Genomic DNA, 12,998 nt, shown 5'->3' on the forward strand with positions numbered 1-12,998 from the left:
TGATAAATGTAAGATAATTTGATTACAAGTATTTGTGACAGGCAAAAAGATTCCTTACCTGAAGTACTGAGGAACCATACAAGCACACCTGTTCTTCAAGCAGATGTCAGAGAGAGCCTTGAGCTGGGCTGCTCTAGATTTAGATTTTAAATAGAGGAATAGTTCATGAAAGGAATGGTGGAATAGGTATGAAAAAAGAATGGTCAAAAAGATGGCATGGAGAGATCAGTGCATTTGCTCAAAAAGCAGGTTTACTTTTATTGTGTGTGTATGTGGGAGGGGGTCTGAGCAAGAGCCGGGTCAACGGGGTTGAGCAGTGGGAGGAAGCGGGTGGACTGGGAGCCGTTGTGTAAATAGATATAGCATCCTCTGATGCAGAACAAAGGCCAGAGGTCACCCACCTTCATAGAGGAAACTCCAGAGAAAGTCTCGTTTATCCAGAAAGTTACAGGATGGACCCAGTGGGCGATAAAGAGCAAGGGTAAACAGTTTAGTTGGACTCATAGCAGCAGCCGCAGCAGCAGCGGCATGATATTGGAGGGGAAGGATAGAATAGAAGAGAGGGCAGCTGGGGTTGAGGAATCCTCATGGGTGATCTATCTATCTGTGAGAGCGGAGTGCGGGAGGCAGTGGAGCACGGCGTCAAGTGATAAGAAGTCTGCTGCCTTGACAGCAGACTGGCAGCTCCATGGCACACCTGTGAGAGTGAGGGCAGTCATACGAGGATAAGAGAAGGAGATGGAAAAGGGTGAATTTGGTAGGTGGCAGTGTCCCCACAGCTAAGATAGGGGGCAGATACATAACTGGGGGGGGAGAGAACATTATTATAGACATAGAGACATCTGATTATAGTCTATAACCAAGCTGGCTTAGTCCTTGTCTTTTCTTGGTCATTTCATCGGGAGACTCCAAAAGACTGATTTCTGCACTGCAATCTTTCTGCCACCAAGAAAGCCTCTAAACTCTAAAGACAACAACACTGAAAGTCAGATGAATCAGAAAGGAAAGCAGCAAGAGGTTATGTAATGTATATGGAATTTATTCCGCTGTTTAAAGCATTTCAGTCATTTCTTCCGTGCTGACAGTATACATAATAGCTAGGCAATTCAACTTCAGCACATACTAATACAGTAGCAAGTGAGTAATGCTGATCTCCTGCATTACGCTGAGCACTGTTGTCTTGAAAACCAAGTCATTCTGCTTCCCTGAGACCTTTCCTTAACCTTGTACACCTTCGGCTAAGGTGTCAATTGCTTTTCTGACTGTGCTTTGACATTATCACTCCACCCTCAGGAAATCTGAAGACAAGTGAGGCATTTCATTTTCTTTCTTTTTAATTTTTCTCACCACTGCCTCAAGTCTGACACGGTTCCTGATGACATTTGGGGACCGGCAGAAAAACATTGACCAACTCCGTGCTGCAGTGATGCAGTGACATATAAATCATTCCACCCATTTATTACAAGAAATGTCCTTTTATTTTGTATTGCTGAAGTAACAGTTAAAATATTTGAAGCTTTAATCTTTAAACAATTTAATTAATATCAGAAAATGAAGGTTAATGAGTTGTAGTTACACTTTATACTCTGCAAGTTTATAGGAACGATGAAACAAAATTCAAACAATAAGCTAGTTGAGAAGTTGTACGATATATTAATATATGATATATATTTTCAGGATTCTGTATGGACAGTTTGTTTACGAGTATCTGTCTGAAATTAATTTCATCAAGGTGCATGACAGTAATTACAGTTTTTAATTCAAAGAAAATGACCAATGTCTGTATGTAATTGGAGTGGAGAATGAAGGAACATTTTCAACTACTGTTTAATGACTATAATCTTAAAATTGCTGAAATTGCCCATAATTATTTTAATTTGTGTAAGCCTGAAAACACTGTAGAATAAGTAATTCAGAAATTAACCATATGGAGTGTATGTAGAAAAAACAACTGCTCCATTTCTAATATTACATTTAAGAAGCAAAACATGAAACTGTCAGTGATTAATTTATTTATTTATTAGTTTTTTTTGTTTATTTGGGTGTTACTGTTGGTCAGGTTGCTTAACAGTTGCAGTTAGCAGTTATAATTTGTTCAATTTAACCCAATTATGCAGTTCTCTTTATATTTAATTTGTCTTCTTCTATATTTAATCTGTCCTCCCTCAAGAACAATTCCTCATAGGGACTTGTACTATAGTCCAGCTGTTTAGCTGTAATATGAGTTCCTTCACCATACAAGCGCCTCACTTTGGTTGTAATATAGAAATTCTTGTACTTTTTAATGAGTGTAAACTGTGACAGCAGTGGAGATGTGTCCATGCAATAATGCATCTAGTGTTTTGCCTCATTTACATTCACTCTCTAATCTATGTACAGACCACATGAAAGACGTTAATGATGTGTTACTGCTTTAATTTCACCAGAATGTACTCCAAAGCACTAATCGTAACCTCGGTCCAAGTAGAACGCTGACAGCCTGTCACATGTGTACGGTGACATCCACTAATCAAACATAATTTAATCGCTTTTGTTGGCTGCCAAATATCAAAATACTTGAAATGTCAACATCTTGTTAGAAACAATTTGATGCCAAGATATCAATATCCACAGCTCCCATGTGCCCTAGCTGATAAACGTGTTCCTGTGGCATAAACGCTTAGCTTAAAAATAAATTGGATTTTCTTTCTCTGAACACTGCAAGTGCTGTAAAGTAGAATTAGCTATTTATGCAGTAATGGTTTGCTTGTAACTGATTTTTAAAAAGGTCTACTTGTGAAGTGTTTACAACCTAATTCCATGGCAGTCTTAAGACTCTAGAGGTCAGGCTATGGGCACTTACTGGACAGGAAAAGATGTTAGTTTCTATGGTTTCAGGTTACTTCACCTATGTGAAATGATTAAAAAAATTAAAAACCAATTTCTCAGTTATTATGTGTGAAAAATGTAAATGTTTACTTAAATTTAAAAAAAAAAAAATACTAGAGGAAGAATTGAGAGACGCCAGATCCTGAGTGCAGTCTTGTCTCTGACTTACCCCCTAGGGCAGTGGGGAAGATGTACGAGTGAGGACTGCGGCCCCGGCGGCATCCAGACCCGGACCGTGTGGTGCGTTCACACAGAGGGATGGACCACACACCATTCCAACTGCCAACCTGCTGACAAGCCAGAGGCCCAGCGGCGCTGCTTCAAGGTGTGCGAATGGCACCAGGGCTTGTTTGAGTGGGAGACGTCCGAATGGAGCGCCTGCACCCTGGCACCCCCCCACCCCAACGAGTTGCGTCTGAGGGCGGCGGAGTGTGTGACTGCGCAGCATGGCATCCAGAGGCGCAGCGTCCATTGCGTGCGCCGGTCTAATCACAGTTCCGTGAGCGAGCGCGTCTGCTCTTTCTTCTCCCCGAGGCCCACGGAGGAGCAGGCCTGCCTCATCCCCTGCCCCCTGGACTGCGTGGTATCTGACTTCTCACCCTGGTCGAGCTGCAGCGAGACCTGTGGCTCGGGCCTCCAGCACCGCACACGAGCCGTTCTGGCCTCACCTGAGTACGGTGGTGCTGGTTGCCCCAACCTGACCCAAACCCGCACCTGCCATGGCCCTGTGCCCTGTCCTGGGGGTGGGGGCGAGTACCGGTACAGCCTTAAAGTCAGCTCGTGGAGTGAGTGTCGACTACCTCACCAGAAGGACCTCTGGAGCGGAAGGACCACGCTGGATTTCAGCAGCAACTTCGCTGAGAGAAACTCTGTCAAGCGTCACACCCGCAGTGCCCACGCTTACCATCACAAGCCTACTGCGTGGGAAATCGAGATCGGCTACCGGACACGGCAGGTTCGCTGCACGCGTAGCGATGGCAAAAACGCCATGCTGAGGTAAGCCTCTGAGTCCGAGGTGCGCATTAACATTTAACATTTAAGAAGCCAACGAAAAAGGATGAGAGCACAAAAGCTGTACATCTGACGGATAAACGCGGTTAAAGTAACCTGCAAGTGTCCTTTTGTGGCTAAATCCCAGATTAGTTTCATGAAAGTGCAGTGTGTTGCGCCTGTTCTCACTTTAGCAGGATTTTGTACATCCTATGAAACAGGCGAAGCTTAAATCGGTTAGTCCTACATTAATCTCCTCTCCACTGATGTAACGTGCAAGGTGAGTGTAGGGACGTGCGCTGCAGCTCTATTAAGCTGCCGGCTGAAATTAATTTTTTTTTCAATAGGTGGAGAGGAATGCTTCTGCTCTGTGGCCACAGTCTACAGGTCTGTTACACATGTCGTTCACAGTCAACGGCCAATCAGTTTCGATGTGGTATTGCGTTGTTTCCCGCTCCATTCACTCCCAAAATTACACGTAGCTAGAGAAGCAGAAAGAGATTCATGAGCATAAGTAAAGTCTGTGGCTTGACACACTGAAAATATGTACCGAGTAGTACAGCTTTGGTCGAACCTGTGTCCAGGCCTTGGTCTGTCCTTGGACCCTCAACATACAAACAACACTTCTGTGCATTTTTTTTCCCCAGTCTCAGGCTGTGAGTTTGGATGTGGATTTGTCGCTATGATACTTCTGGGATGGGCTGTGAACCACCACGACCCTGCTCTGGAGAAGTAGTTCAAGATTATAAACAAGAAAAATGTCAGGAACCATGAGCATGTTCTCCATTTAAGCCATTTTCATTGTATTTCTAATAGTAAAGAAAGGTTTCATCAAACCTCTCATCTTCTACTCCACGCAAATGTGATTAACTTTTACTTATCCCGCAGGGTCACTTTACAGATTTTCATGCTTTCTGAACAGTGGGAGGGTTCATCTGAACAAAATGGTGGCAATCAAGCAATATTCACTTACCAGAGGATAAGTCTACTATTTCCATCTAATTGATCTCCAACAGCTCTGGGATTACTATGAATTCAGGGCCACAAAATGTTTTACCGGATCGGTCCTTCTTTGAAGTAAGAGCAAAATCCTTCGTCCCCCCAAAGATGTTTAGAGCTACTTTCAATTAATCAGTTTACTGAACTAGGATACTTTGTAAATTACTACAAATCATATCCCCCATAATTAAATAATTAAATGGAGAATATTTATTGTAGAAGATATGCAGCATATATATGCTTGTTTCTACACATATATACATGCATGCGTACATACATACATACATAGAGTACTCTACAAAAGTCTTCGGCACTTAGATGTTTCACAAAAATATTTGTTTAGATGATTATTTAATGTCTTCTGCATTAGTGTCAATGAGAAAGAGCATATTTTAGATTTCCAAGCATTCCTTTTGCAAAAAGTTACAGTATTACAATAAGGGTTTTATATGTCGTTAAAGAAAGAAAGTATACACACACACACACATACATGCATACACAGAGTCTGAAACCACTTATCTCAAGCGGGGTTGCAGTGAACCAGAGCCTAACCCAGCAACACAGGGCGTAAGGCTGGAGTGGGAGGGGACATACCCAGGACGGGACGCCAGTCCATCGCAAGGCACCCCAAGCAGGGCTCGACCCACCAGAGAGCAGGACCTGGCCAAGCCCGCCGCAACCCCGCTCAGGACAAGCGGTTGTTGACAACGGATGGTTACTAAGCTTTGTAGGAAGTTTATTAATTAAGAGCATTATTTTTAGAAGTATTCTCACTTTACAGCTTTTTTCCCCAGGTGCCTCAAACTTTTGCACAGTACTTTACGTACTGTACATACATATATAGTTGTGTGTATGTGCACACACGCATGTGTGTGCATGTGTGTGTTACTAAGTTGGCAAAGTGTGTGTCCTCTTGTTAATGTGCTTAAATACATGTTATAGATTCTGCTGGATTATTACTAGAATGTTTGAATATATGAATAGATGATGCAGCTACTTGACAGCATTCTGCCCACTATAATTTAATGAGAGCACCATCTGGCAGAAATACTTCTCAGAAAGTGTCAATCACTGCATGAGCTATGTGAGTCTCTGCTTACTCAGATACATACAGCATGTCATACAAGTATGAAGTTCCTGGCAATTTCTATATTTTACTTGATTTTAAGTCAGGCCAAGATTTTTCTGCAATTAAGTATGCAAGCTGTTGTAAGTAACTTTCTATCACCTTTCTACATTTCAGTGTTAAGCGTTTTTGTAAGAAATTTTACACAGTACTACTTTCATTTTATTGCAATTAAATCTATTGTTCAATAGACACAGGGGGCACAGTGGTGCAGCAGGTTTGGCCAGGTCCTGATCTCTGGTGGGTCTGGGGATCAAGTCCAGCTTGGGGTGCTTTATGATGGGCCGGCATCCCATCCTGTCTGTATCCCCTCCCCTCCAGCCTTACAGCCTGTGTTAGGCACCAGCTTGCCATGACCCCACTTGGGACAAGTGGTTGTAAACATTGTGTGTGTATTCAGTACACACACACACATTTTCAGAACCGCTTGTCCCGTACGGGGTCACGGGGAACCGGAGCCTACCCGGCAACACAGGGCGTAAGGCCGGAGGGGGAAGGGGACACACCCAGGACGGGACGCCAGTCCATCACAAGGCACCCCAAGCGGGACTCGAACCCCAGACCCACCGGAGAGCAGGACTGCGGTCCAACCCACTGCGCCACTGCGCCACCGCACCCCTGTATTCAGTACATACAAATGATATTTCTTCTAGATTACATAACAACACCTAGACTGAAGACACCTCATTAAAATGTTGGGAAAATGTGTGTTAAAAAGTTAGAGGAACAAACAATGTCTAGTCTATCCATTTTCAGAAAATTCTTTATACAAGGCAGGGAGACAGTTGCCATGAGCCATATTTGCAAATCATAGACCACAAGGCACAGTACTCCCTGAGATAATAGTCCCACACAAACATAGAAAAAGAGCACTTTAAAGACACCAATTCACCTGAAATATGTGTTTGGACCATGGGAGGCAATCAGATCAACAAGGGGGAACCCAAGCAAACTTGGGGGAAAGGGGCTAAATCAATGCAAACGGAGTAGGATTCAAACCCAGACTTTTCATCCCAGCCCAGGAGCTCTAAACCATAAGTACCTGTTATGCACATTTAGGTCTGAAATGTAAACAGGAAAAATTAAAGCAGTAATTCAGTAAAAATCTGACATCTTGTTAAGCCATTTTAACCATAAAGTGTTATTCCTGGTTCACTATTATCTCACACTGCACATCTAAAAAAAAAAAATAAGATGCTTAACAGAAAAAAAAAATCTTTTGGAAATACCTAAAATAAAGTAATTTCACAAAAAAAGTCATGGTTCTACAGTGAAACACACTCTGTCTACACTGTAATTAACATTCTCATTTAAACGATACAAGTGGCAACTTAATGTTATGTAATTGCCTTGAATATGTATTTCCCACCTGAATAGAATTGTATTCAGTTTTTCTAATTACAGTCTAATTACCAAGTAAGATTACAGAAGAATAAACATCTCTCACACACGCACACAGAAACACACACACAATGTGCACACCTAATTAAACTGCAAGGCTTAAACAGATGAAAACGTAATTACGTGTCATTTTATGTGCTACCAATATTAAAATATATTTTTTATAAAATACAGTCAATGTAGTTGTATGCGCCCAGATTATAAAACAACAACTACATTTTCTATGAAGCTGTTTTTTTCTTTCATTTTATTATATGTTTTATGCATTCCCTGTGGGTTTGTGGTCAAATTTTATTTATTTAGGTATTTATTCAATGAGTAATTTCAAGAGTGCTTTAGAATAGAATTTGTCATTTCCAAGGTAAAATGTTTCCATTTTTCAAAAACTTTATTTTTTACCTTCAACTATGAAATGTGTTGTAATGATAGATAGATAGATAGATAGATAGATAGATAGATATCATTGTCCTTTTAATAAAAACTGGTCAGTTTATTCAATCACGAACCTGTCAGTCAGTTTTAATTCACATTTCTCAAAATAAAACAAATTTCAAATGTTGTGTGAACACTGCTTGAACACTCACTAAAGCCATTCTGTTTGACAAATGTTTTCATATCTGAAATAGAATGTCAAAAGAAAAACTAAATAATAACATGTCTGTTTTTATGTACCTTTTGAATACCCAACCAAGTATTTAGTATTTATTGGAGTCCCTCCTGAACACTAAGAGGATGTGGTTAGTTTTAGTCTGAAAGTGGGAAAATTTTATTTTTCCAGATATCAGGGGAAATGATCCATACTGCCATCTCACTCAGTCTTTGCTTGCATAAGACTGATGAACAGATTTACCCTCTAAGTGTAGTTTTCTTCATACAAATATAATGTGCACCTAGCACAAATATGAATCCCATCGAAATAGAATTTCAGAGAGTGTTTCCCAGCTGTATTTAATGAAGTGCAAGAGTGAGTTAAGCCCAACTCACTAATGTTCCTTAACTTAGAGCAGCCAGCTATTTGGAACAGTTCCATCTCATTCTTTAGTAGCTTCTTCACTTTAGTTTGCCTTTTGTATTTATGAAATACCACTGGTCAGTATATTCTGCTGTAGCACAGGGTCTAAAGATTAGTGTAGTGTATTATTCATATGCCGTCTTTTCTTTTTTCCTTCGCTGCAGCCTGTGTGCCCAGGACAGTCCAGCTATAACATATCAGTCCTGTGTGATGCCCAGGGACTGTGAGACGTCTGACTGGTCTCAGTGGAGTCCATGTTCAAAGACCTGTCGAGCAGCAGACTTGTCGCCAGGCTACCGGACAAGAACCCGCTACCTGAAGCAGGTCCCTGTTGGTGGGGGCAAGGAGTGTCCCAGTCTTGAAGAAAAAGAAGCATGCAACATTTTTGGAGACTCCCTGCCCAACTGCCCAACGTGCGTTGCACCTCCCTGCTTGTTATGGTTTAGTGTTGGACTGTGATAGAACCCTACACAAGCTTGAACCCACATAAGGGATTATCTGCAAATAAGGTAGTCAGTGGATTAGGAGTGAAAATTATTTTTTTTTTTTCAATGAAGCAAGGCTAAATGCATCCAAGCATTGGCATGATTAAAGAAAAGTCTTCAGATTAAGTGCCTCATAAATGCCTGCAGACTGTTGTCTTATTAAAATCTGTATTTAATCGCTTTCTACAGTGCAGCATTTTTCAATGTCACTGCTTTTGATTAGTGAGCAATCCTTGAAAGTGAACCAAAAAAAAAAAAATCAGTGAATAATGTATCTTCATTTTCAGCACTTATATGATGTCACGCCTCTGCTGTTCCTGTGTTTCTTCTCTGTTTGTCAGCTACAGTGCCGCCTAGTTCAGAGATGGTGAAAAGGGAATTTAGCTCCCATCATTTTCTGCAGGTACATTTGGAAGACCACAGATTGGGGAGACTGCCAGGTGGCCCCACTGCTCAGCCAGCAGGACCAGCGCCACAGTAACCTGAGTGTGCTGTGTGGTGGTGGGATTCAGACCAGGGAAACCTACTGTGTACAGGTCTCAGATGTCAATGCTCCACAGGACATAAAAGAAGGTAAAAAAAAAAAAAAAAACATTCTACAGAAACTGGCAGATTTTTACTGTTTCTCATAGTATACTAATTGAGTATGGTATATACTCTGAGATGTAAAGTGGTAGCTACTTATAGAATTAAGAATCAGCTAGGAGATACAAAGAAAATCGTGATAGTGTGTCAGCATTGAATTTTATCTTTTCTATGCATTTATAGGTACTTTGCAAATTACAGCTTCGGGATGATTTAAGTACTGTCTTGTCTTTTTGATTATTTCAACTATAAATCAGAATATACTCAACCTGAGACTTTTTTCCCATCTGTGAACTGTTGTGTGTCAATGTTCAATATTCTTGTACTTAACCAAAATAGAAGAGGATTGTGAAAACACATGAATTAACTAGCAAAGGAGACATTTATTATTCTAAAGGCAAAGAATGCTTTTCTTTGGAAAAGCTGTCACAGTGAATGCACTGATCTATTTCAGGAGCAGTATTGGAAACAAGCAACAGGGAGCATATGTTTTAGTCTACCTGTCAGCCTGACTGCAGCTGACATGAGAAGATGAGCTGGAGTTTGAGCACAGCAGTTGTACTGAAGGCTTATGTTACTTGCTGGAGCAGGGAGCAGATTTTCCATTAAAAAGCTGCATTTATCCCTGTTAATCATGACTGACCCTTTTAATGTTCCCCTGAAATAATGAAATAATAAAAAGATGTCATTTGTAGTTGGAATATAGGGGGTGCGGTGGCGCAGTGGGTTGGGCCGCAGTCCTGCTCTCCGGTGGGTCTGGGGTTCAAGTCTCGCTTGGGGTGCCTTGTGACGGACTGGCGTCCCGTCCTGGGTGTGTCCCCTTCCCCCTCTGGCCTTACGCCCTGTGTTGCCGGGTAGGCTCCGGTTCCCCGTGACCCCGTAAGGGACAAGCGGTTCTGAAAATGTGTGTGTGTGTGTGTAGTTGGAATAAGACAGTTAACCATTTAACCAACCCATCTTTGCTCGGAGAGATAGCCTACAGGACAATGATGTGGCTTATTTTTGGAATTCTTTCCTGTCGCTGTTATTAACTGGTATTCAGCTGATGCCTTTGTCCAGCACAGATTCAAACCCACCACCAAACCTAAAGTCCAGGAAGGTAGAAGGTGTCAACACTAACTGCTGATCCACTGTCAAAACCAAATTGCCAAGCTTTACCCTGATAATCTAGTATATTTCTGTATAATAAAAATATAGAAGTATTGCAGGCTTTCTATTGCCTCTTGATGATTAGCATATTAAAGGTGCTCTTACAAATATTGAATTAAATGCTTCCAATTTGCTCTGGTACCTGAATAATTTAACAGTGCTCTTTGCCTAGTAGTCAAAGGTTATTGTGAATTTGTGTCTTGCAATAAAAATTATCTATGGTGTGATACTTTTTAAGGTGTCCTTAATTATATGGTTTGGTTCAGGATTACTGCATTTGACATGGTATATCAAGCTCTGATCTTATTATGTATCAAATTTGACAGCACACCCTTAATGTACCTAATAGCCCATGATAATTTAATTCTTTTCTTAAACTCTGGTGCTGAGAGAAATGTGATGGCAATTAAAGAAAGCTGGAAGACATTGTGCCCCATTGTTTCTGTAAAAATGCATACATGAAAAGATGTATTGCCCATAACACCTTCTGAATGATGCTGTAATCATAGACCCTGTTACACTGATTTTAGCTGTTTCTGGATGAGTATGGAATACAAGATCAATAACCAAAATATTTTATAACCATACAAGTTTTATAACCAATAGAATTAAATTCATTGTCTTTGTATAACATAATCCACATCATAGTTGAATTTTAAAAACCAAGCTCTTCTTTTATTATTCTGATATTCTGATAAACAAAAGCTAATTGCAAGCAAACTGAACATGATGACTTCACTTTTTCTAATATTGTGTCTGCTGAGTTTATGTTTCTTAAAGTCCGTCTCCCCTTAAAAATTAGGACACTTCCATTATGGTTCTGAGATCTGTCAACAGCAGCCACTTGACAGCACCACCATCATTTGAAGCTAGAGGGACACAACCAGAGAAAGCCACTGCTGGTGTTAGAAGATGACGGGAGCAAACAAGTTGACCTCAGAGTGACATATTAATGAGGGCCAGTCTTTTCAATCAATCGATCTTTCCAAAGAGGGAACAGTGGGCGGCACCAATGATATTTGCTTTAGACGTGAACTTTCCCAGCTTGCAGCTAATACAGATGGATTAGAACCAGTGCTTTAGTAACAGATACAGATGGACTAGAGTGAGCGTTTCAGTAACAGATAACTCATAAATTTGGGGAAAAACACATTTACCAGAGTGGTACCAGTTTTTCCTGAAGTTCACACATTCTTCAGTACAGTTTTATTGCAAATTATTTATTATCATATTATAAATAAATCCACTTAGTGGGATAATTATAGCTTTGGAAATCAAGATGTCTTGAAGGCAATAATTTTGCATCCCCTAAGACTTTTAATTTAATGGTGTTCTTGTGACCACTGATCTGTTAAGTTGTACTTAAGGCTGTTTACATAACCTTTTTCAAATATTTTCTTTCCAAGGCAACTGTTTGTGAAGTGAATCACTGTAATGTATGCTTTAAAATGCATGTCCACTTTCACTAAGCTTTGCACTAATGACTGCTGTTTTGTTAACATGTCCTATTCCTGGTCTAGATCTGTGTTTTGGTGAACCCCTATATCTGAGTCTGCTGCTGGATAGCTCTATGCTAAAATACCCTCCCCCTGTCAAACCCGCAGTGTCCAGGCCTGTAAATGGACGACTCTGTGTTGGACCTTTCCCCTCGGTGGTCCAGCACTGCTCTATCCCCTGTCCAGAGGAGTGCTTGCTGTCCCAGTGGTCTGCCTGGGGGCCATGTCTCCATGACAACTGCTTGGATCCACAAGGAAGAAAAGGTGGGTATTTGAGGGAATAAATAACATTATTACACTGACAACACACAGTCAAGTGTTAGAAATGCTTGTTGTGGCCATTTACCATGCAAAGGAAAACAGAGCTGTTCTGTCAGAAGCTGGAGTTCAGGCTTGCTGAGTTTGGGCACTGCTGAAGTCCAAAGCCTTCAGGGATTTGGTGAACAGCACTAGGTTCACTTTTGCCCACCCGGCTGTCTATGTGTCTGCTGAAGTGTACTGAGATGACGGGAGAGGGACATGAAGGGTGTTGCGATGATTTGATGTGAGCAGACTGCTGGTGACTCACCTATATCCCACAAGAGCAGAACACAGCAGAACTGAAGTCTCAGACAGGCTTTGGGGTCAAAAAATGGCCGACTGCATCGTATTCCCACATCACAGCCTAATTATACAGGAAGGGAGTTAAAGCAGGGTACTAGCTGAAACTTTTTTTATGCAGTATCTTAATGAAAATATTTTATGGCTCTATGGAATTTGAACAGATTTTTTTACATTTTTTGTGAGGCACTGTAGCACAGCAGCTAGAGTTGGTACCTCACAGCTCCTGAGCTGTGAGTTTCTTCATGGAATCCGGTTCCACTCGGTCCGTGTTGAGCGCACATGTT

At 41.2% G+C, this 12,998-nt stretch overlaps 1 protein-coding gene across 1 annotated transcript in view; it reads left to right on the forward strand.

Annotated features, from left to right (window-relative positions):
* thsd7ba (thrombospondin, type I, domain containing 7Ba) overlaps positions 1–12,998 on the forward strand; it is a 94,994-nt gene that overhangs the window by 24,046 nt on the left and 57,950 nt on the right. Inside the window, exons 2-5 of the mRNA XM_029256897.1 lie at positions 3,045–3,864; positions 8,561–8,809; positions 9,285–9,454; positions 12,220–12,375. Coding sequence (XP_029112730.1) covers positions 3,045–3,864; positions 8,561–8,809; positions 9,285–9,454; positions 12,220–12,375 — 1,395 coding nt within the window. The remainder of the gene's footprint in view (positions 1–3,044; positions 3,865–8,560; positions 8,810–9,284; positions 9,455–12,219; positions 12,376–12,998) is intronic.

This window comes from Scleropages formosus, chromosome 12, assembly GCF_900964775.1.
Source record: "Scleropages formosus chromosome 12, fSclFor1.1, whole genome shotgun sequence".
NCBI lineage: Eukaryota > Metazoa > Chordata > Actinopteri > Osteoglossiformes > Osteoglossidae > Scleropages > Scleropages formosus.